Here is a 22866-nt window from a genome sequence, read left to right on the forward strand (position 1 = left end):
ATCTGAATTATTTCTTGTTCTTACGAGCCAGGTTGTGTTGGATGTGACCATGTGTGTTCATTTATACATAGCCAACTTCTGACCTTAGGATAGTTGGCCCAGGAAGTGTTTGCTCAAGGCACTGTAGGGTATCAGGATGCCTGTGAGCTTGCCAGATTCAGAAGAAAAAGTTCTTGATCTCAGGCCTCACCAAACAAAAAGTCCCTCTCACAAAATGAAGATTCTACTTTTAGTTAAATTTGGTATTTTTTGCAAGAATATTTAAGGCAGGAGAAGGTTGCACTTTGATGCCACCATTCAAAGAAAAGAGACTATGTTAATAGTTCACATAAAACCTTAGGAGCAGGAATTGACTATAATGCAAATGTATGAGTAGGCAGATGCCCATCCATACCCCTCAAAGTTGTACTGAATGTGACTACCCATCGGAGGACATTCAAAGAGGCCACAGGGCAGTGAAACACTCCTTCTGCATGTGCAGAGCTTTTCTCCATACTCTGTGTGGTGCTAGTGAAAGTAAGACAAGGCTCTAAGCACTACTACAGCTGGTGTAACCTGTGGTCAGTGACCTAGGTCTGTTTCCCTAGTTGAATCCTGTTATTTTGGAAAGAATTTTCCTGTGCAGCTTGGAAGATTGAGGAAAATGTCTAGTTTCCAGGTGATGCTATATGTTGGGAGGCTGCAGTATGCAGAGTAAAGGCTGGCAAGCATCCTGTCTTGTTATCGTTATGACATGACTATGGACGGCAGTACCGAGGAAGGGGGCAGAAAGACCATTAGACTGGCTCAAGGATCACAGGACTCCTCCCCATGGGCATATCTCATTCGGAACTGTGGACCTGATGAGGTTTTTGAAAGTTTATTTTCCTTAAATATCTGTTTAGCTGCTTTACCTGGTGAATAATTGATGACATTAGTAGTGATAGTCCTAAAGAACCCTGGAAAATTCTTGGTGAGATAAAAATCCTGAAAAAAATGTGGTTGGAGCAGGGCTTTGAAGAATTTAAAATGTCGTGCAAAGGGAGTAGCAAATTCCACAAGCAAAGCCCGTGGTGTTGCCTTTTCCCTCATATGTAAGACAATGGTCCCAATGCCAAAGAGACTCCAGAGCTAAGAGACAGAAAAGTGGGAAGAGAAATCACCACTGATTTATGCAGGGAGTGTTGATTATTGTCTCTAACAGCCCCTGACTGCTGCAATGAGTTGCCTGCCTCTTCCTCCTCCTGTTGCTAACAGTTCTGATGAAATAATAAAAGCAACTTTTGCCTTAACCCTTACTCCTTTCTGCTCAGTCACTTTGTAAACTCTAAAATTGCAAAAGACATGACTACTCACTTACAAAGTCCAGTATTTCATTGGAAACTCTGCCTTTACATACCTTCTCAAAATAGCTTCGTACAAGATAAGAGGGAAAAAAATCACTCAAAAATACAGCAAAACAGATCATTATTAAATTCTTACATGAAGGATTCAAATAATTGTCAAACCCAAACACAAAATATGAATGTTTCTCTCCCTAGTGAATAGATATGTATGTAATCTCTTGGAGAATGCTTGGGTAACAGCCTTATTTTTACTGTGTGAGTGTGTTAGTGTGTGTGTGTGTGTGTGTGTGTGTGTGTGTGTGTGTGTGTGTGTGTGTGTGTGTGTGTGTGTGTGTGTGTGTGTGTGTGTGTGTGTGTGTGTGTGTAGTTTTCCACTCTAGGTTGTTCAGTTCTTTGGAGATGAGAACTAGAAATGACTAAAATATGAAAACTAGGCCACTTAACATGTAAGAGGGGGTGAGTGGAGAGCAGAGGTTAAGAAAATATCCAAGAACTGTGTGGAGGTATCTCAGTTACACTATATGTCTTTTAAAGAAAACATTTTCAAAATGCATGCTGAACGTGAGGCAGCACTCAGTCATCCTCTAAGCATTCCAAAAGTTTTGAGATTTCCTTCACCATCTTTTATTAACTCCCTTTGCCATTTGCAGCATCAATGAATCTCATCTATTTATCTATCTACACCTGGCCTGCAGGACAATCGAACACTAAGTATACACAAGCCTTTAGCTTCAGGAAGACTGTGTGGCAGAACCATACAGATACCTAAAAAGCCCCTTGGGAGGCTAGTGCTGCAGTAAATGCTCAATGGATTACAGTTTTGGGAAGTTCAAAAGAAACCAGGGAAGATGGTGAAGACACTGTCAAAGCTTTACCTAATGGAAGATTCAAAACGCCTGGGTTTTATATCCCTGGATACTTGGAGAAGATACTTTGTACCTTCCCAATGCAACTGCTGTAACTGAGTGAATGTGGGGCAGAAAGAGGGCACCCATGACATTCAGGATTGGAGAAGTTCAAAGCAGGCATAGAAAGAAGACCTCATTTAGATGGACAAAACTTTTAGTCAGTTGTTTTATCAAGGACAAACTCATCTAGTGCTCAGAGGTTTCCCCGAGACAGCTCAGCAGTTTGAAGGAGGGTCGTGGGAAGGGCTGGACTAAAACAGGCCCCTTTCAGGAGCATCTGTGCAAGCGATGACGTGAGAACTGAGGAAAGAGGCAAAGGGAGGTGGAAGTACAGTCTGATATTTCACACCTCGACTAGGTTTCCAAGTCTTCACTTAAATCAGACACAGGTGAAGGAAAACTTCTAAAACTCCCCAGCTGAACTCAGCTCAACTCAAACAGAAGGTTACAGAATTCAGCTTCCTTCAAAGTGCGTTCAAGGGAAAGACTATTTATTCTTGCTGCCCCGACAAACGCTTCACTTCCTTCTATAGAAATCTTATCTTCATAGAAAGAGGTGTGCTTTGAAGAGAAGAAACAAAGCAGTTTATTGCAGGTGGAAGCAATAAATTCAATACAAATTAGATGTTTTGTCCAGAATATATAGGTTGCTTGAAGTCTCCAGCAAACAGTGTACAAAATATCTGCAGAGGACCTTGCCTCTGTGTTCTATAGCATTTTATGTACACTGTTACAGCAATATAATGAGCTTCCCTTGCTAGACTTTGAATTCTCAGGGGCAAGAGCAGGGTGTAGTTTCTGAATTTATATCCAATGCCTAGCACAACTCTTGGAGTGGTGGGCATTCAGTCTAATTGGTGAAGGGGCACAGAAGGAAATGAAGAGTCTATTCATCTATTCATTTTGATGATTGTGGTGGGCAGGACTGTGACAAAAGGCAAAAGGCAAGTTAGTGTCACCTCTGTTATCACTAAAGAGAAAAAAAAGTTAAAATATTATCCCCAGGATCCTTAAAATAAATCTCCAATGTATAGTTGAGTGTGAACAGAAGAGGCTAAACTATTCATAAAAATATACCTAGACCTGGAAAGATCACAAATGTCTATGTCTCCAGGTGAATTCTTATAGAAATCACAGCAAGCTAGCCTATAGACACAATGAATGACATAGTCGGTATTAATATATTTTAGGGAAAACAAATACACTGTCACTAGTATAAACTGATTTATTTGACAGAAATAATATCAGTGAAAGCTCCTTTAGAAGGTGAAATTGCACGGGTATTTTTGGTTTTAATGTAAGGTGATCATATTCCCTATTTCTTTTTCTTTTTCTTTTTTTTTTTTTTGTAAATAGCAGTTACCAGAGCCTGCATGTTCAAGAAGAGGGGACTATGGAGGTGTAGACGGCCAGGGACATGAAGTCAGGAAACTCGAATACGGTAGTGAGAAAAAGTTACTAAAGGATTCAAATGCTCTCAGAGTGCAGTTTTAGATTACAGATTGTTGGATGTGGAAACAGAGCATTGAATAATTACATAAAAACAAAGAGATCTTGGTACCACGGAGGAACTACAGGCCGAGTTATCACTGATGTCCCATTACAGAGTGTGTTTTGTTCAGAGGGTGCTTTCGGCTACATCTGAGAAAAGTCCTAGTGTTTTCTGGGGTTATGGGGTAATCCAGCCCTGTATAAAATAATTCAGATTTAGCCCTGAGACAAGTTATAACAGGGATGTGCAGAGTGCACTACCCTGACAGCCGTCCTCTTTCCGGGTCAGGCATAGTTAGTGAGTGCTCGTAGTCTGTGGATGTTGAAAAGGTGCCAGTGCAGTGTGTGGTGCGGATCTGGGAAAAGTGCAGCTTCGCTAAATTCTCCTCCCTACACGACTGTCTCCAAGAGTGCAGAAGTAGATGAGACAGCAAATTCTCCTCCCGGGCCTTCCTAGTCCTCCAGGTCCCGCTACCAGCACCACGTCAGCGCAGTACGGCCGTGACTTCTGGGAGACTAGAGGAAGGAAGTGTTCCGGTTTCATTCCTCACGCTTTCTTTCCATTTCATTAATGGAGATGCTTCAGGCTAAAAACGCTACATTCCACGGTGACTTTTATTTCATAGGACAAAGGAATACGTAGCCAAGCAAAAGGCTGACTTAGAGCAGCCTTTTTATGGAAATAGAAAAGTCAAAAGTGAAAACTGGGGAAGGGCAAGGAAGGGCAGGGGACGCAGTATATAAAGAGTTTTCCTGTTATGCAATCATTTGTCTTAGTAAAGCTAGAAAAATTTTTAAAAATGGATTCTTGTTAGAATCAATTGAAAATAAATTTACTATAAAAGCATAATCATATCCTCAAGGATGGAGTAATTAAGAACCCCCAGCAAATTTTAAGGAAAGCATGTGCATTTAGAAATTTCAGAGTTCAAAAATCCATAACCAACTCAATCCTCATGTCACAAACTGTGAAGGTGACATAAAAGCTGCGGACTGGAAATGGAGTGGAGCTAGTAAGCTTCTCACTGTGGGCCTCCTCATCCAGGGGAGCGTTCATCAGAGGCAAGAGACACGTTGACAAGGAGGTGGGCAGTTGCTAGTTCGCTGTCGAGGCTGGCTAACGGTGATGTGGTAATTGTCTTGCACATCGAATCTACCTTGTAAAGAGCAACAGTAAGTGCTTTCCACACCTATGGATCATTCTGTTGGGAGTTCTAGCATCCTAGAACATTTATATTGCTTGCCTCTTTTTTTGTTTGGTTTTGCTTTTCTCTTTTTGCAAGGTGTCAAGGGACAAAAGTTAGGCATATTGTATAGCAGTCATCTGAGTTCTTCCTGCCAACCATAGATAAGCAGAGAGGCCTTTTAGAAGAAGCAAATCACACACTTTTGTAATAAAAGAGGACAAAGAGCCTAAGCTTTATCACCACCTCATCTGGAAAAGTAAGTCTAACAAAATGGGTGCGTAAAAGGGCTACTTTTACACACTTACATATAACAGATTTGAAAATGTGATGTGCGCCAGGTTCAAAGGGCTACTTTAAAGTCAAGCAGTGGTTCCGGTGGAGGTGACCACAAGACCACATGCATCCGTGCGTCCTAAAACTCTGGACAATAGCTCAATCGTCAGAAGTTGATTTATCATAACTCTTCCAAATCATGGTTCCTGAAAATCTGCACTCACTTTATCATATCTTTTGTGAACGGCTTGAAGGAAAGAATTCTGTTTGGTATTTCTCTTCTTTCAAGAAATATATGTGTCTATAATGCTGAATTCAGAGGATTTAAGCTTTTTCACAGAACCAGATAGTATTTTAGATTTTTATTTAAATTCTTTATCTTGCAGTAACTTATATGTCTATACTTGTTTGTTTTCAAAAAACTCAGTTTAATAATCCCAAGAATAACCTAGCTTATATGTCCCAGGAAATTGGAGGAAGCATATTTTGAAGTTAAAGGACATCTACTTCCTAGCAGCTTTCTTTACCTCCTACTGTCAAGCTATGATTCAGTGTGTCCCCTCTGTTGGTGCTGCTATGTGCTGGTCTACAGTGTTAGCCCCAGAACAGAAAGGCGCAAGGTAACTGGTCGCTACTATTTGCAAGCCTATATCTGAAAATATCCAGGCGGTAAGAGTTATAGTTTTAAAAAAAAAGGGTGATGAATTCAGGCACAGGAACACTTGTGGTAGGAAGATGAAGTCAAAACAAACATACCTGCCTTGTGCTTCATGAAATGCCACTGAAGCCATCTCTCTGCCCTGGGTCTCTTGGAACAAATGGACTGGGGGCGTGGGGGAATATCAAGGATGACTGTTAAATGCCTGTATCACAGAACTCCAGTTCAAAGTAAGACTCTGAGGCAGGGACTGAAGAACAGAGTGAATTCGAGAAACTGGAACATAGGGCTACATTTGCCCATGTGCACACGTGTCTCTCTCTTGTCTAGAACAGTAAAGTCTGTGCCTTGTGTGTTAATTTTCACATCAGTGCCTGTGCCAGAGAGGAAGGAGTGGCCGTAGCTGCTTAGTCTCCTGAGCGGGGTCAAGTGGATCGATGCTGTGGCAGATAAAGATATGTTCCAGAAAACAAATGAGAAGCCAGTAAGAGAAAGAGGAGAACAACAAAAATTAAAATACAGGAGAGAGAGGAGGAGAAAAAGTTAACAACTACAAAATGATTATTGGGTGGCCCTGAAGTTTCTCAGATGAAATATTCTCTTTTGCACTCGCTCACTGTGTTTTGCAAGTCAATATCGTTCCTGAAGGAGCTGCCCAGGTTTTCGGGGTACTCCTTCTCCTTCATCTGGTTAGTGCGGTGGGACTGCTTATGCTGGTACAGGAAGCGGATCATGACGCCAACCACGCAGAAGGTGATGAAGATCACCACGGCTATTACTCCTGCAGGACACGAGCGGAAGGGAGAAAGCAAATGCCACAGGTCACTGCTAAGCAGAGAGAACTCAGGGTAGGCAAAGAAGCACTTTGAGGAAGCAAAACAAACACAACTCTGCCAGTCGTCTCAAATTAAAGTTTGCCGAAATGCTTTCAGTGTGCGATTGTTGTAAAGCCTAAGACACCTTCTTTCAGATCAGTGACAGAAAAAAAGCCAGGTTAAACCTTAATGGGTTTTATTAAATGGCCTAAATGTCATCTTACAAATATGCAATTGGAATAGCAAAGGATTTTTGTTATTTGTTTGTTTTGGGTTTTCTTTGGGGAGGTGCTGGGGACTGAATCTAGGACTCTTCACGTCCTGATGAAATACGCCACCACTGAACTATGTTCACAGCCCAGCAAAAGTCTCTTGGTAGTTTTTCAAGATCTTTAAAACACTGTGCTAAAATTCTTTAAATTATTATTATTTTTTTTACTGTCGTCATGCAACTAAGAATTTCCTAGAATAAAATATTTAAATGTCTTTCATCCCAGCACATACCCTCTTAGGTAAATTTGTTTTGTGTTACAAGTTTGTTTTACTAGAAAGTATTCATTAATCATGAAATGCTTACCCACAATTTAGGGCATTCCTAACTTGCTTTACGTTCTGCCAGACATGGCCCACTGAGAGCTGGCACAACTCCATCCTTGTGAAACTTGTATTGGACTGAAATGCCAGTTTCTTGTATTTTGTTTTTCTCAGCAGTACAATATTGATAAAAGTATCTATTTTAGAAACATTGTTGGACACTTTGCATTACGATTGACATAAGCATGGATAATGGATACTTAAATACCTTGATGGCATGTCTTCCCCCAACTTTTTGTAGAGTTTAGAAAATAATTAAGATTGCTTATATTTTTCTATGTTCCTAAGCCATTATATAACACATTCTCAAATTATCTAAGAAGAAAAGCGGAGCAAAACCGCCAGTTAACAAGTCTATGATTATGGAGTGGCAGTGAGTGACTCCCACAAGGGGGCAGCAGCTGTAAGGCAGGAAGGAGGGAAGGGTTTTTATCCTCCTAGTGCATCAGTTTTTCAGGAGGTAGAGGCCATACAAGCCTCTAGGAACCTTCCAGTAGGGTTAGGATGACTTTCCTACATTTACGGAAGCTCACAGAAACATACACATGAATGGTGAAAAGTCAGCAGTCACAAAAGTCTTCTCTCCACTTGTCAAATGAAAAATTACAGAAAGAGAAACTGGTACAAAGTACTTTCTGCATTTCTTGGTGTCAACAAAAACACCAAGTTCCCTGAAGCAGAAATTGAGCTGAGCTGTTTCATGGACTTCCTTGAGAAAAGGTCATAGTTCTCCTTCCTTACTTTTAACAGCCACGGCACACATGGGATCCAAGTGTGCTTTCTCCCTCCTAAGTCTTCCCTGGGTGTCCTGCTGTCTGCCTGTTCATCCCCTGCCCAGCCAGGCTGGGAGTTCTACAGAGTCAGAGTCCATATCGTTCATCCTGTATTCCTACATTTAGCTAAGGGTCTGATCCATAGCAGGGCACAGTAAATACAAGTTAAATGCACGGGTAGTGCTGACTTTTAAAGGAGAACTGCATCTTGTGTGGATCAGTTCATCCACACTGCTGGAAGGCAGGGATGGGGCATCTGCAAGGGTGATGCGTCTCAGGTGGAAATTAATTTAGTCTCTCTCAGGCATCTTACATTAAACAAGGTTTGGGAGCTGTTGTCTGTTCCAGACCCGATAGGAATATCAAGCTAATGTAGGCAGCAGCCAATCTGAAGGCAGAATAAAGAGGTGAGGCCACAGTTGGACAAATGGAAAAGGGAGGGAGGGAGGCTGGAGCTGAGCTGACAGGGGTGCAGACAAGACCTTCATCTGTAGCCATATGTGTGCCTGATTTGGAACTGCAGTCCTGCTGCTTGTTTCCATTCTTAGATTGAATCCAAATCACTTGGTAGAGAAAGCCCAACATGACTGCGGCTTTGCCTATCTGTCTGCCCCGACAAGGCTTCTTCCCCTCTGTAACTTTATTGGTCTGCTTTGTTTAAGGTTTGGGGAAAGGGAAAACTGACGGAGATGAATAGCGTCAGGCTGCCTGTATGTAAGCGAGTGCTCCAGCTGTTGACTCCGTGATCAGCTGTCGGGTAAATCAGAGGCAGGATGAATCTGCAGATCTGCGGGCACAGGAGCAGGGCTTGTCTTTGGTCCTGCGGCACATGTGACTGTTCCTGAACGGCTCACAGCCTGTCAGGTGATGTGCACCTCTGGGCACTGGTCGCCATAGTTAGAAAAGGCATCAGACGATTTCCCTGAGGTACCAGATGTATAAACATCTTTTCCTCTTCCCACACCAAAGAATGGTTTACCTCCAATGACTGCGGAATCGCTTCGAACTGCATTAGTGAGTGGTTCTCGTTCATCTCTCTTCCCAAAGGGATCTAAGAGGAGTAAAAGACATGAAATTTCAGTCTTCCCTCAAAGCACTGGAGGAGAGGGTTCAACACGTCTGTGGGCTGCACCACATACTCTCAAACAGTGAGAAGTGGTGTTTTGAGAGGAGCCCAGACAAAAGTGAAAATGTCGAAATAAACTGCTCCCAACCTAGAGATGCAAGACCTACTGGCTAATACATATGCTGTAAGATAAAGAGCGGAGCCAGATGCTGGAAGTGGCTGGGCCATATGCCCTCAGCTTTCCCCTGAGGTCCTCCTGGGCTTGGACGGACAGTTCCTGTGCATGGCAACGGCTCCTACCCCAACCACAGGAGCCTCTCTCCTCTAGTATCTTCTTCAGTTGTAAGAATATTCTGAGACCACTGGCAAAGAAAAACGGTTCTGGAAAATTAACAGCCCCAGGAAGGGCCCTCATTAAGTAAGTAATTGTACTATGTATCCATTATCATATACAGTATGAATATACTCTATGTATCTTACTCTATACAGTACAAGAAAATGCAAACATCAAATTCTAAGATGCATAAATCTGGGCCCGAACCTTTGCTCTAACATGGTGTTCCAGTGACATTGCACAAGATTTATTTTTAAGTAACAATTTGTACATCCATTAAAAATGGGCAGTGATATGTATATGAATGTGTATAATACATATAAAATTCCAGCATCTGGTAGATATTACACACCTAATAAATAGCAGCCATCAGGATTATTTATCATTCAATTCTCAGGGAAAGACAAACAATAATTTTTGACAGAAAAGACAATGTAATTGACGACATTATGAAACTTGCTCAGTGTCAGAATGCAGACCGATGCTGTCTACCTGTCTCATTAAGGCTCTTTCCACCTTACGCAGTTCTGGCCAGGAAAACACCAAGGTGGAAAGTGAGAACTTAGGAGAAGAGAGGAGAGGTATTGTGAGCGAGAAAAGGTACGGTGGAAAACACAGAGGCAGGAAAAGGAACGAAAGAAGGGGAAAGGGAGGAAGAGAAAGAAGGAAGAAAAGAAGGTGAGGGAAGGAAGGGAGGAGCAAAGAGGGCAAGGACATTCTGAGCTAAAAGCATTCAGCAATGATTACATTTCCTGTGTTCTCAGAAGCTCCTTACTCCTGCCTACTCCTATCTCAGTCCTCCTCCCTGGGATTCCTCGTGCTTCTTTATTAATATACAAATTTCAACTACGCACCAGGGTTCTTTTTCACACGACTTTTTTTTTTACTGTAATTTACCTTGGTTCCTTTTTTACTGCGTTTTAACATTATAAACCAATGGAGCTTTGATTTTCACCCAGATTTCTAGGACATTTTCATGTTCTTAGATTAATACATGTTAATTCTAATTCTCTAGTGTTTATTAAAGCTACAAATAAACATTTCAGAATTGATAAGATGATTGCATCAGGAACATGATTAGAAACACACACATATGCGCGGTGCTTCTACACGTGCGTGAGGAACACTTCCTTCGAAGTCATCTTCAGTGTGGTGATTCATTTATTTCAGGAGTGTGCCCTATCTTCATAATGTGTCTTTTCAAACTTTGCAGTGATATTTTAATCTCAACTCCCTTTACCACCAAACAAATACCTTAAGTACTTAGACATATCTCTGTCTCTCCATACCTATGCAGCTAAATGTTATATACACGAACATTTCCTGAGAACCTCCCGTGTTTGCCTTTTGATAACAACCATCCTAATGGTTATTTTGATTCTCATTTTGCTGATTATTAATGATTTTGAGCACCGTTTTATATACCTACCAGTCATTTGTACAACATCTTTAGTAAAATGTGTACTCAGTTAATTTACAAAGGTAATTAGTTTGTGTATGAGTTCCTTGCATATTTTGAACTTCGATGTCTCATCACAGTATTTTATAAATGTTTCCCATTCCATAGATTACTTTTTCATGGTCTGATCATTTCCTTTGCTGTGAAAAATCATTTTAGATTTATGTAGTTTCATTCATTTTTCATTTTGTTGCCTACATTTTATTTTTTCAGCGTATCAACAGAATCATTGCCAAGACTAAGGTAAAGACATTTTTCTGTGTGTTTTTTTTCCCCAGAAATTTTATTGTTTTCTATCTGAAATGTAAGGCTTTGCTCTTCATTTCATGTTAAGTTCTGTTTTTGTTTGTTTGTTTGTACCAGGGATCAAACTCAAGTTAAGTTCTTTATATGATAACAAAGATCAAATTTCAGTCTCTTGGTTGTAGTTATCTAGTTTTTCCAACATCATTTATTTAAAAAATTGTCCTTTGCCTTCAGGCATTCTCATAATGCTTGTGAAATATTAGTTGAACACCTATACCGGGGCTTATATCTGTGCTCTCTATTCTGTTGCTTTGGTCTATATGCCAATTTTTATGCCAGTTATCATAGTATTTTGATCAGTATGCTTTTGTAATAGAATGTATGTGAAATCAGGGCCCATGTTGACTCTAAGACATCTGTGCTCCCATAACCACTGGAATATATAAATATTTATAATATTCAAAGTGTGGAAAAAACTATTTCTCAACATATAGATAGATAGATAGACTTGTGTGTGTGTGTTGCATGTGGTATGTGCATATAGAAACAAAATGAAATATTTTTTGGCCTTAAAAAGCTACTTAACACCGTGTGCAACAACAGAGTTGAAAATAGAGGACATTATACCAAGTGATATAAACCAGCCACAAAAAGAAAGGGAAAGACTACATTATTTCATTTATACATGTAATCTAAAATCAGATGAATCCATAGAAGCAGAGAGTACAGTGGTGTTTTCCAGGATATGAGGTACAGAGAAATGGTACAGTTGATTGATAAAATTTATAAGCTCTTAGTTATAAAATGAATATGTTTTGCTGAAATATATTATAGTTAATCATATGGACTTTTTCTTGAAATTTTCTAATAGCCTAAACCTTATGTCTTCATGAGAAATATACATACACACAAGGGTAACTATGTGAGGCAATGGATATGACTACTGATTGCATTGTTATATCATTACATAGTACATATGTATACCAGATCATCACATTATACACCATCTATACAATTTGTATTGTTAGTTATTCTTCGTAAAGATGGATAATTTTGTTGATTGTCATAATATGAATTATATATAATATTAATTCAGCAACCAGCCTTCTGTCTTCCTAACTCCAGAATACTTTCTCAGAACAGTAGCCACTTAAATAATAGTGACTACATAGAGATATACTCATGCATATACTATGCATATGTGTATTAATTTAAGCAAAAATGCTTATAATTCTAATTGCTTCTTATATGAAAATGAAGATCACTCATGGAAAACAGTTATGATCTGTAATCAGCTGTAAGCATGGAGGGAAAAGAACTGAGTAATTTTGGCTGAGACTTTATGCTGGGGATTTCTGGAATACACCAAAAGTATGCTAATCCAGGAAGTTCTATTGATCACTCTCTGGACCATACCTGAGGACGAATGCACAGTGGTCCCTGCATCCACATCTGAATCGACCACAACGTCACAGCTGGATTCTTGCAAGGTCCCATGTACAGTCACGGGGGCAATGTTGGCATGACGCAGGGCTGCCTTCAGAGGTGCTATGTGATTATACTGGACTGAAGATAGACATCCCACAAAGCCCACGGTGTTGGCTTTAGCAATTTCAGAATCCAATCCAATATCCTCTACAATGAAAAAGACAATCAGCCGTCTCTCCTCCAAAAGCATGCTCCGTGTCCCCTTTGAGTATTGAATAAAATGACAGAATTATCTTCTCATTCTTTGCATAAAGAAAACACTCCTCTTATCTCCTTTCACCTGCTGTCTTTAACTTCATTCCATTGCAAGAATGAATATATGAACCATACTTCCTAGAAAACTGGTAGTGCCATGTCTTCTTTGAGATAAAAAAATATTTCAAATGTCTACATTTCATGCATGTATTTTATGAACTGTATAAAAGACAGTAAATGTACTATATATACTAGATGTTTGATAGAGTTTGTACCACTTTCCTCAGCACCATCTGCCTATAGATGCAAAAGATTAGTGCTCCTTCCAACACTTCCCTCAAAAACGCAGTAGAAGAAAAAAATGGTAGACGGATGAGATTAAAAGTTGCAGTCATCCTCCCAGAGATTTATCACGTTCATTGTTTCCAAGCACTTGTACAGACTGACGTAGTAAACATTTTTCATTGTTCTGGTTCTGTCCATGGTACTCCCTGATGAGAAAGAAACTTCTTTTTTTGGACAACATACAGTTTCACAAAGAATATCTTAATCTTTATAAAAGATGATGATGCAACTATTTCAGATTTTGAACAAGATTATAGGTGTCATTTTCGTCAAGATTGGTGATATTACTTTGTTTTATGTTTCCTTCTCTTAAAATGGTCACTTGAATAAATTGATACAATGCAATTAAGTAAAACCGCAATACATTATGAACCAATTTAAAGGCATTATACTTTTAACATAACTAGATGGCTCAAATGGTTATTTTATTTGAACAATATTTTTTATTTCCTGGAAGAGGGTCAGGGATTTTCCTGTCTACCCTTATAATTTTGTTTGGGTTCATAAATTGTCAGAATGTCTTCACTGACTTCTAAGCTGTGTTCTGTTGTTTACATTAAGAAAAAAATGTGATGAGGATATGGTATAAAATGAAGATTTAACATATTTTGAAAGTACTTTCTCTAACTTTTGCCCTCATTTTACTTTGCACTCTGAAAAGCCTGTAAAACTAACCAATTTATCATCTCTTTTCATACAGAAGACAGTAACTATGTGTTATAATTTTATTTGACTGCTTTAACAAATTTCCACAAACATAAACAATTTATGTTAGTGCCTTTTAAATTTGAAAGTATATTCTTTAATTTAAATTAGGTTACAATTCTGGCACAGTAGTTATGGGGCTAAAAACACTGCAGTCAGAAAGGTCTCATTTCTTTGACAGGTTTGGGGGATAAAACATTTCTTTCCCATTTTTAGCTTCCATAAGTCACACGGTTTCCATGGCTCAGCCTCTTTTGTCTGTCTCCAAGATGAGCAACTTTACTTTTCTCTGTCCCTTGTTATCGTACTCACATTTTCCTGGAAGTCTTTTCTTTTGATTCCCCTTTTCATTTTTAAAGACTTTTTTGATTACAATGGATTTATCCTGCTAATCCAATAAATGTTAGTATTTTAATACAGATTGATATGAATATTAATTTCATTTGCAACCTTAATTCCTCTTTGCCCTATAAACCAATGCACACTAAGATTCTGGGGATGAGGAAAAGGATAGATATGTCTGTGGATCATCGTTCTGCTCATGATTTCATGTCTGAGATCCTGGAAGGATATTCTGGACAGTGATAATGAAGATAAGGTATCACTTTTCTTCAGGTATGAAAGAATCCTGCAGTTTGTGAAGAAATCACCAACTTCTAGGTATTCAATACATATCCTACAGTCATTATATGTTTATTACATACTAAGAAAGGGATCACATATATTTGTTATTGTGAGCTTTAAAATAAAGTCTTTGTGGATTGGGAGGGACAGACGGGTTGAAGAGAGGACAGGGGAATGGGGAAAAAGTAAGAACCAGGACTGATTATGTAAAGGTACAAATAGCCAACAATGAATGTCCTTATATTGTATACATTAAATGTACCAAAAATTAATTAAAGTTAAAAAACAGTGTCCCTTGTGATATTTCTCACACATTGCTGCATAAAAGCCTTACAATCAAAAAGCTGTAATAGGCTAGAGGCTATTACCTCATGTCACTGAAGCTCCATGTCCCCAGCCATGATCTGGAATTATCAGTATGCACTGATTTGCAGCTAGCAAATGGTATGATTTGATGTGAAAATATTTAGATGAAGAAGCCAAAGACAGGAGAAAACAAACATCCTCTGTGCAAAGCTTTCGCACCGTAGAGATTTAAAGCAGTGGGAAGTGCCACACATTGCAGCTATGCCTCGTGGCTCACCTTCAGAGGTGCCAACTCGCATTCTGAGAACTCAGTTGGAAAGAAGCCCACATTGGTGCCAAGGACTCAGGAGGACATCAGCACAGTGAGGCTCAAGAACACAAGCTCCAGGCACAATTGCAGGCACTTGGATGAGTTGGGTGAAATGCCAGAAAAATGTCACTCTCTCCTGAGAGGAAGCAATACTTTCAATGAAAAGCCTTACCTCTAGGGAAAAGTTTTTTATTCTAGATAATAATAAAAATGGAGACTTTGAGGTGTTTCTGAAAAGAAATAAAGAGAACAAAAATGTGAGGAAAAGAACTCTTACTATGAGGCCTCCAGATTATGATTTCTTAGATTCTTACCTAATGGAGAGGTTAAAAATTTATAATAATTCCAAATATTTTTTACTTCTTATAATAGTATTAACTAATATGTGGTAAAATAATAACAAATAAAATATTAAGTAAATAAATAATAATAAATAAAAAGTTGCAAAAACTCAGCATCCCCCATCCATTGAGTAACAGCTCTATGTTTCTGTGATAATTGACTTTTAAAGTTTTTTTGTTTCCCTCCCAAGCTCTTTCAGATATTTTTTGTTAGACTCCAAAAAATGTATAGGTGAAGCAACTTGGGGATGCAAGGAAGTTAGTAGATATTATGTGATAGAGTTGAGATTTCAATATAAGATTTTATGGCCTCAAATTCCACACCACTCATCTAAGCAATGCTGCTGCCCTCAAAAATAAAAGATAAGAACCTCAAAAACATTTCAGAATAATTTCACATGAATTATCTAAAAGAAATAGGTGGCAAAACTAAGGAAAGTTATTTTGGTGGAACATTTTAAATAATTCCTTGAATTCTACATTAAAGACAATATATTTCCCAATCCATTTAATAAGTTACAATTGAATTAGGATCACAAGGAGACAGGTGAGGGAAATATTTGATGTGTTGCCCTGGAGAACAAATATCAAAGTCAAGTTTAACAGTCCATGTGACTCCTCAAAAACTACAGGATGAGGATGCAAGGATCACACCACTGAAAATACCTGTATTCTCTTTTTCACTCTTCCCAACTAATATATAAAATGTCCAAATAATCAAGTGTGATGCAAGGGTTTCTCTTAGTAACAAGTGCTGCTATTTTGAGAAATAGATTTCTTATATGAAAATCTACTCATTTTTTATTTAATATAGACTTAATTTATCCTCACAACGCACTTGAAATGGTAGGAAAGCAGTTTCTGGTGTCCTATGCATTCTAGACCATTGCATTTAAATCCAGCTGCAGAAAGCAATATGAGATGCTGACAGATTACAGGTGGAAAGGCAGACCTGAGAGGTTTAACCACAGCTTAACCATAGTTTAACATAGCTGAGCAGCAAATACTGTCTCTGCCACATGAACTGTATTGAAATATATATATATAAGAAGTCTATAACTATTAGTTTTGTGCCCATATAGACTTGTTAGTGAGGGTTGTGTTCATTTATATTAATATATGGCTTGTGTCTAGACTTCACCCCAAAGCCTTATGTGGTCATAGATTGGACTGTTTAGAAGTGGCTGGACCTAGAGTGTGTGATGTTGGAATTAAGGGTGCGACTCTGGAGTTTATTCATAGTGTGTTGTGAGGATCAAGAGTGCTCCACCTTTGGCGGGAGTGCTATCTGCCCTAAGGCCTGCTTTCTCACTGCTTGTTGCTTGCTGCTGCTGCTTCCTTACTTTGTTGCTTGCTGCCTTCTGCCTTCCATGAACTGTTTCTCTTCTGTGACACCCCTCTACCACATCACCCCGCTTCAGAGCCAGCCAATTATGAACTGAAATCTCTATAAACTGGGAGCCAAAGTAAACCTTTCTTCCTTTAATTTGGGTGTCTGGTATTTTCTCTCCAAGGTACAATATGCATTGTGGGATATAATCTTACATATTTACCATTTTTGTGGTGAGAATACTTAAAATATATTCTTTTAGTAATGTGCAAATATTTAGCATATTCTTAATTGTACAATAGATTTCGTGATCTTATTATTCCTTGTCTAACTGAAATTTTGTGGGTTTTGGCCATTTTCCCTAAAAAGTGCATGGTATCAGAAGTAATACTTGTACAGTAGTAATAGTTTTTACTCCTATAGTTTCAGTTCCTAATTCCTTTATGTAGTTTAATGTCCCTCAACATACTCAAGAAAAACTGTATTTACAAAAAATATGAATGCTATTGTGCTTGCTTTGCTGTGCTGATGTGTCTTCATGTCATACTGACTTAAAATTGAACATCGTAGAACTCAAACATTAGTTGATTAAATTATTAGTAACATCTTTGGTTGTTTCAAAATCTAACATTCTGCACTAATTTTCAAACACTCTTCTTTCTTCAGAGTCAAGCTGCATTCCTTTACTATACCTGGGTGATTAGTGCTGAAAAGAAAGCAGCGCAGCCAATTTTAGCCCCAGAATACAGAGCACTTGATAGAGTTGCATTTGTTCGACACCATGAGAGTGGTAGAGAAAATCCAGGCTAATTTTATGCAGGCACATTTTTTGTGCTTTTTTAATACTAAGAAAAAAACAGGATTAGAAATTTGCTAACAGACATTTCTCTAGGTTATAAAATGACATTTGTTATATGTCAAAACTCATTTCTGGCATTTGAATCATGAAGTGTCACAAAACAAGCCATGCAAATGCACACAATCTTTGCTTATAAGAGTAAAACATTGCACTGAAATAAAATAAAAGGAGCATCGATGTTACTGGAGGATATGAAGAACATATATGAACAAAGTTTTCCCTCAGAGTTCATTGTGGCTCACAGAGAAGGGGCTAAGAGTCTGAAAATTTAAGCCTCAGCAGTGTCCAAAATCTCTCATTAAATATTTGAACTCTGAAGGGGATTGATGAAACTCACATGTATACATACATACATACATACATACACACACGCACTCACAGCATTTGCTTCATGCATCTATGTTTTTTTTGTTATAAGCTCATTTGTGCAATATCCTATGCGAATATCACATCATAGTGAAATGAGAAGTGTAAGATAATCATCCCTGATATGTAGTTACGAAAATCATGAACCAAGGTTAAATAATTCGAGAAGTAAAGCCTCCAACCTAGGTCTCTTGGCTCTTAGCCCCTCCTATTTTCCTTCCATGAGGTCGTGCTCATTGCTCTTCTATAGGCATCGATTACTGATAAGTCAGAAGAAATGGTCACTTTCTTAGCCTGACTGACAAACTCTCAACCTACCACATAACCCCATTTGCATTCCACAAAATCTGAGCTGCTTGTGTGGCTGTGGAGAGACACATGTGGTTCTCACTGCTTCAAGACTTTCCTTTGCCTGCATTGCCCAGATGATCTCTGTTCCTCTTCTCCAAAGTATATATTTAGGTAGAAAACCCAGCTCGGTAGTCAATGGTGGTCTTCCAGTGGCTAGTGCAAGGACACTCCCACCCTTGCCAGCTCTCGGTCATTGTGGAGGATGACTTCAGCAGAGCAGTGATGATTTCAGGTAATAAATCTCCCACCTGAGGGACATCATCGTGAAGGTGTGGGAGCACAGAAGGGAACTTCGGCAAAATCTAGGCCAGGTTTTGACACTGAGAATACAAAAGCACTTCTAGAGAAATGCATTAAAATGTGTATTTCAGAATCTCACTGGTCTCGTATGAAGGTGCACATAAATGTGCATTTTAAAGGCACATTCTTAGGCAATTATGGGCCACAATGTGCGAAACACCAAGAAAGGTTACTTCAAATAATTTTATTTCACTGAGAGCTGAAATGATGGTTAGGGTGTCCCAAACACTAAGAAAAGCCACCACAAGACATGGAGAATATGTATCACATAGAAAACAATGAAAATAAAATGAACTCTGTGTTACATAAAATAACAAATGATTTTGGAGAGATAATAAGAGCCACGTGTAGTTAAAATGTTTCATATTCTCAAGGTGTTTTGTTTCATAAGGTTACACTGATGTCGCTTTAATAGAAAGCCTGTTTCCCTCTTCTTGCTGCCAAGAAGCCTGTCTTTTTCAGATCTTCACCCTATCTACCAGAGTACAGTGCCCAGTACACAGAATAAGGGTGCAGTTAACATTAGCAAAAGGAATTTATGAGCAGAAAAGTAAATAATTCCTAATATCTACAGTAATGCATCCTAATTAGTGGCATGTTTATGTTATCTCAAATCTGTTTATGCTGGCCATTTATAAAGATACAGTTTCTTTGTTCTCTCTTTCACACTAATACGATGTTTTCCAGAATTCTCATTGTAAAGGTGGGCTAAGTTTTTATCAGAATACCATTAGTATTTTTTACAGACGTACCAGGAGGGGACATGGAATATTTCTCTTCAATATACTCAGTGTCTTGTGACCTAAAGCTAAATGAACAGTCTACAGGGACTGTGCGTGGCCACATAAGTTTGGTCACTCCATGTCAGAGTATCTATTCTGTCTGCAATGACTGCACACTTTGTAAGTCAGGACCTGCGCCTGGATTCCTCTTAGGCTGCCAAGGAGCTACACCCCATGCCAACATGGCAGTGCAGTCTCCCTCCCTTCAGGTGGCTCGCTGAAAGTCCATGGGCACCTATCGGACAAGCATGTCTTTTCACCCTCCGTTTAATTCTTAGCGCTGAGCCTGGCTGATTTCTTTCTAACTCTATTCAAAACAAACTTTGTGATGTGAGATACTGGTATATGGAAGACCTCTAAGTGGTGTTAAAATAATTTACTAAGATCACAATAAGAAAGGGCAAGATTTTATTCAGAGTCTTAGTACACAGTCAAAAAAAGACCTGTTCCATGAGAGAAATCCCACCATCTATGTTACTGAGTCGTTCTAAGTTTTTCAGGACTAGGAAAAAGAGTCTAGACAGTAAATGAGGAAATGTCAGGAAATCTTTTGTTGAATTGCCCGATTTTTGCTGATCTTTCAGGAATAGTTGAATCATTGTATTTAAAGTTTAAGAAAAAAAAATATGCATACAAATAAAGAGCAAAATAGAAGATAGATAAATAGAAAGTGGAGGGATGTTTTGAAAATTTCCCAAATTATCTCTTCTGATATTTTAAAAATATTTTAATATATAGGCCTAGTTGTTTCATTTATACTACTAACTGCTCTTAGTTAACTGAAAAGAAACTTCTGTGTTACTATTTCTTTGCTGTAAGATAGAATACTTTTTGTTTATATCTTATCATCTGAGTAACTACTTTGAAGATAACACACAATGTATTAACTAGTATTATTCTCTTATTTCATTGTGAATTTTTCAATAAAGTAATTTTAAAAGGTTGTATTTTAAGTTTGGAAATTGCAAGATCATTTCCTGGGGTCTCACAGAAGCTCCTTCAGTTTTAGATGAGGCTATTTATGTACATTAACTCTTTTAGAGAAGGTAACTTCTGGCCAATTGGAAGGAATAAATGAGTCTTACAAACTTTTGCTTGTTTTTCTTTGCTGTACAGGAGATTATTTTTGTATTGAAACAAGTTCTCACTAAATTGCTAAAGTGCCCAGGCTGGACTGGAACTGGCAATCCTCCTGCCCTAGCATCCTGGGGTGCTGGGATTAAAAGTGAGTTCCACTGTGCCTGACTACAAAGATTTCATTTTATTTTCTGTAGCTTCTGCTCAGTGCTCCTGAGCAAGGATATCTTAACAGAGGAGTTCTGCTGTTTGAAGTTGTAACCTCTTTGTCACTGATGGTAAATACCACACGACAGGCAATAAATTTCATGAAGAAACTGTCCCTATTTTGCTTATAAGTAGCTGCCAATCTCTTCTTTTCTTAACGTTATCGGTACATTTGAGGTATACATTATAATGGCATTCATCGCTGAGAATGTGAGAACAGAGCTTTTGTAAGAAGGGGGTGGAGGGGTGAAAGGGAGGGGAGAGGAATGGGAAATAGCTACCTGTTTCTTAATCAGCCCACAACCGTGAAGAAGTGTCTACATGAACACTCTTTGCACGCCTCAGTGGCTCTGCTGTGCGCAGAATCTGGTAGTAGAGGTCTTACAGCTTCCCTCAGCCCTCCTTCCTTCCTGACTTCCCTCCCTGCCTGCCTTCTTTCTCTTTCTTTTCTTTCATTTTTTATACCCGGGATCAAACTCGGGACCTCACAATTGCTAGGCAGGTGCTATGCCACCAAGCTAAATTCCCGGCCCTATAACTATTCTTGAAATAAATGTATATGAATGAAGGTAGAAGGAAAGGTAGATTAGACAGAGATAGATAGACAGACAGACAGAGACAGATAAAAATGATATGATAAAAGAATCCAAAGGAAAAAAACAGGAAAAATTTAACTTAGTACACATAAAAATTTACCATTTAAGAATTCATTATTCTAACTTAAAAAAGGTGGCTGAGTTTTCCGCTTGATAACATGGAAAGGGACTTCTGTGGTGAAATGGTGAACCTTGACAACACCCCCAAGTGCGTAAGTTGTAAGTAATGTCCTCCAAAGATCAACTCCGCATTTTCTATATCAGCATTGCTTTTCTCTCCTTAAGACAAGAAGCTGCAAATTAATGTAGGACTTCATTCCATTGCGATAGAAAGAAGTATTTTACCTAATGTGTTCATTATTTCTGTTTCATGGGTCAGAACCAAATGACTCTCATGCACTGGTTTATTTCTATTTTGTTTGCTATTTTAAAAAATGAGCAAAGTTAGTAAACTTTACACCCAACCCAGAATCATTTAGGAGAGCTTCAAATAATCTACAGAAACATACTTCTCTGACGTAGTTAGTTACAAGTTCTGGAGTTATAAATATCAAAAAAAAGCAAAAGTCATACTAAGTACCGCCAGTGAATTGATGTCACTGCTATTATTTGCAGGGTGGGCATGATGTGAATTTTATTGTTAGAATGATCTCTCCAGTATGTAACAGGCAGTCTTGCTATAGCAAGATCTAAACAGGATCTAAAAATACAGAGACTAATTTTCTTATATAGCAAGATTCCAGCAGCACAGAGAGCACTGGACACAGAAAACCAGGCTGGCCTTCTGTGGCTGTCTCTTTTTCAAGCTGCTGTAAGGGGATCATGAAAGCATCATATTCAGGAGCAGTGATGCCCAGTGAAAAAAAGAAAAAGTGTGGCTCATCCCATGTCTCTTCTAAAACATGGAAGGTCCTGCCTTGGAACCTCACCAGCTCAGCCACCTCTCTGACTTCCTGTAACTGTCTAACACCCAATCCAAGGGCTGGCATTGAAACCAGATGTAGACCGTTGACTAGACCTACCAATTGTCAGATATTTTGGTCTCAGGATCTCTTTTCAATGTTGAAATTTATAAAGAGATTTTTTAGATATCTGTGTGTGCTTCTAATCAATTGATGTTTAGCTTTTAGAATTAAAACAGAGACAGAGTTCCCCAGTACACAGTCCATCAGCTACCACAGTGATGACAGAGGAAAGAGAATGTAGCCTCTGAAAAAGTCAACGCTATATGTGAGAATGTGAGGAAAAAATTATCAGAAAAATAGCTTTCACCAAGTTCACTCTCTGGGAAGATCCCAAAATACCACTCACCGAGTAATCCCTGTACTAAACTTTGAGAATCATGTTATCAAGGAGAATCTTCAGTGATCACAGATGGCGACAACCTTTCTGGGTGCATGGACTTCCCAGAGGAGCAAGAATAATTATACAATGTTGGAATTCTTCTCCGAACACAAATGCAAGTTTAGATGGATACTGAGTAAGCAACTGATAATCAGCATACAGAAGAGTTATGCTTAGGAAGCCAAACAAGATTTGACTATGAATATATATA

At 38.7% G+C, this 22866-nt stretch overlaps 1 protein-coding gene across 1 annotated transcript in view; it reads right to left on the reverse strand.

Moving 5' to 3' along the window:
• Window positions 1–1643: 1643 nt before the first annotated feature.
• Window positions 1644–22866, reverse strand: part of Cntnap5 (contactin associated protein family member 5) — an 801158-nt gene continuing 779935 nt past the window's right edge. Inside the window, exons 22-24 of the mRNA XM_010637689.2 lie at window positions 12546–12764; window positions 9004–9075; window positions 1644–6623 (exon numbers count right to left, since the gene is read on the reverse strand). Coding sequence (XP_010635991.1) covers window positions 6427–6623; window positions 9004–9075; window positions 12546–12764 — 488 coding nt within the window. The 3' untranslated portion in view covers window positions 1644–6426. The remainder of the gene's footprint in view (window positions 6624–9003; window positions 9076–12545; window positions 12765–22866) is intronic.

Source organism: Fukomys damarensis, unplaced genomic scaffold, assembly GCF_012274545.1.
Source record: "Fukomys damarensis isolate Sample0158 unplaced genomic scaffold, DMR_v1.0_HiC HiC_scaffold_29, whole genome shotgun sequence".
NCBI lineage: Eukaryota > Metazoa > Chordata > Mammalia > Rodentia > Bathyergidae > Fukomys > Fukomys damarensis.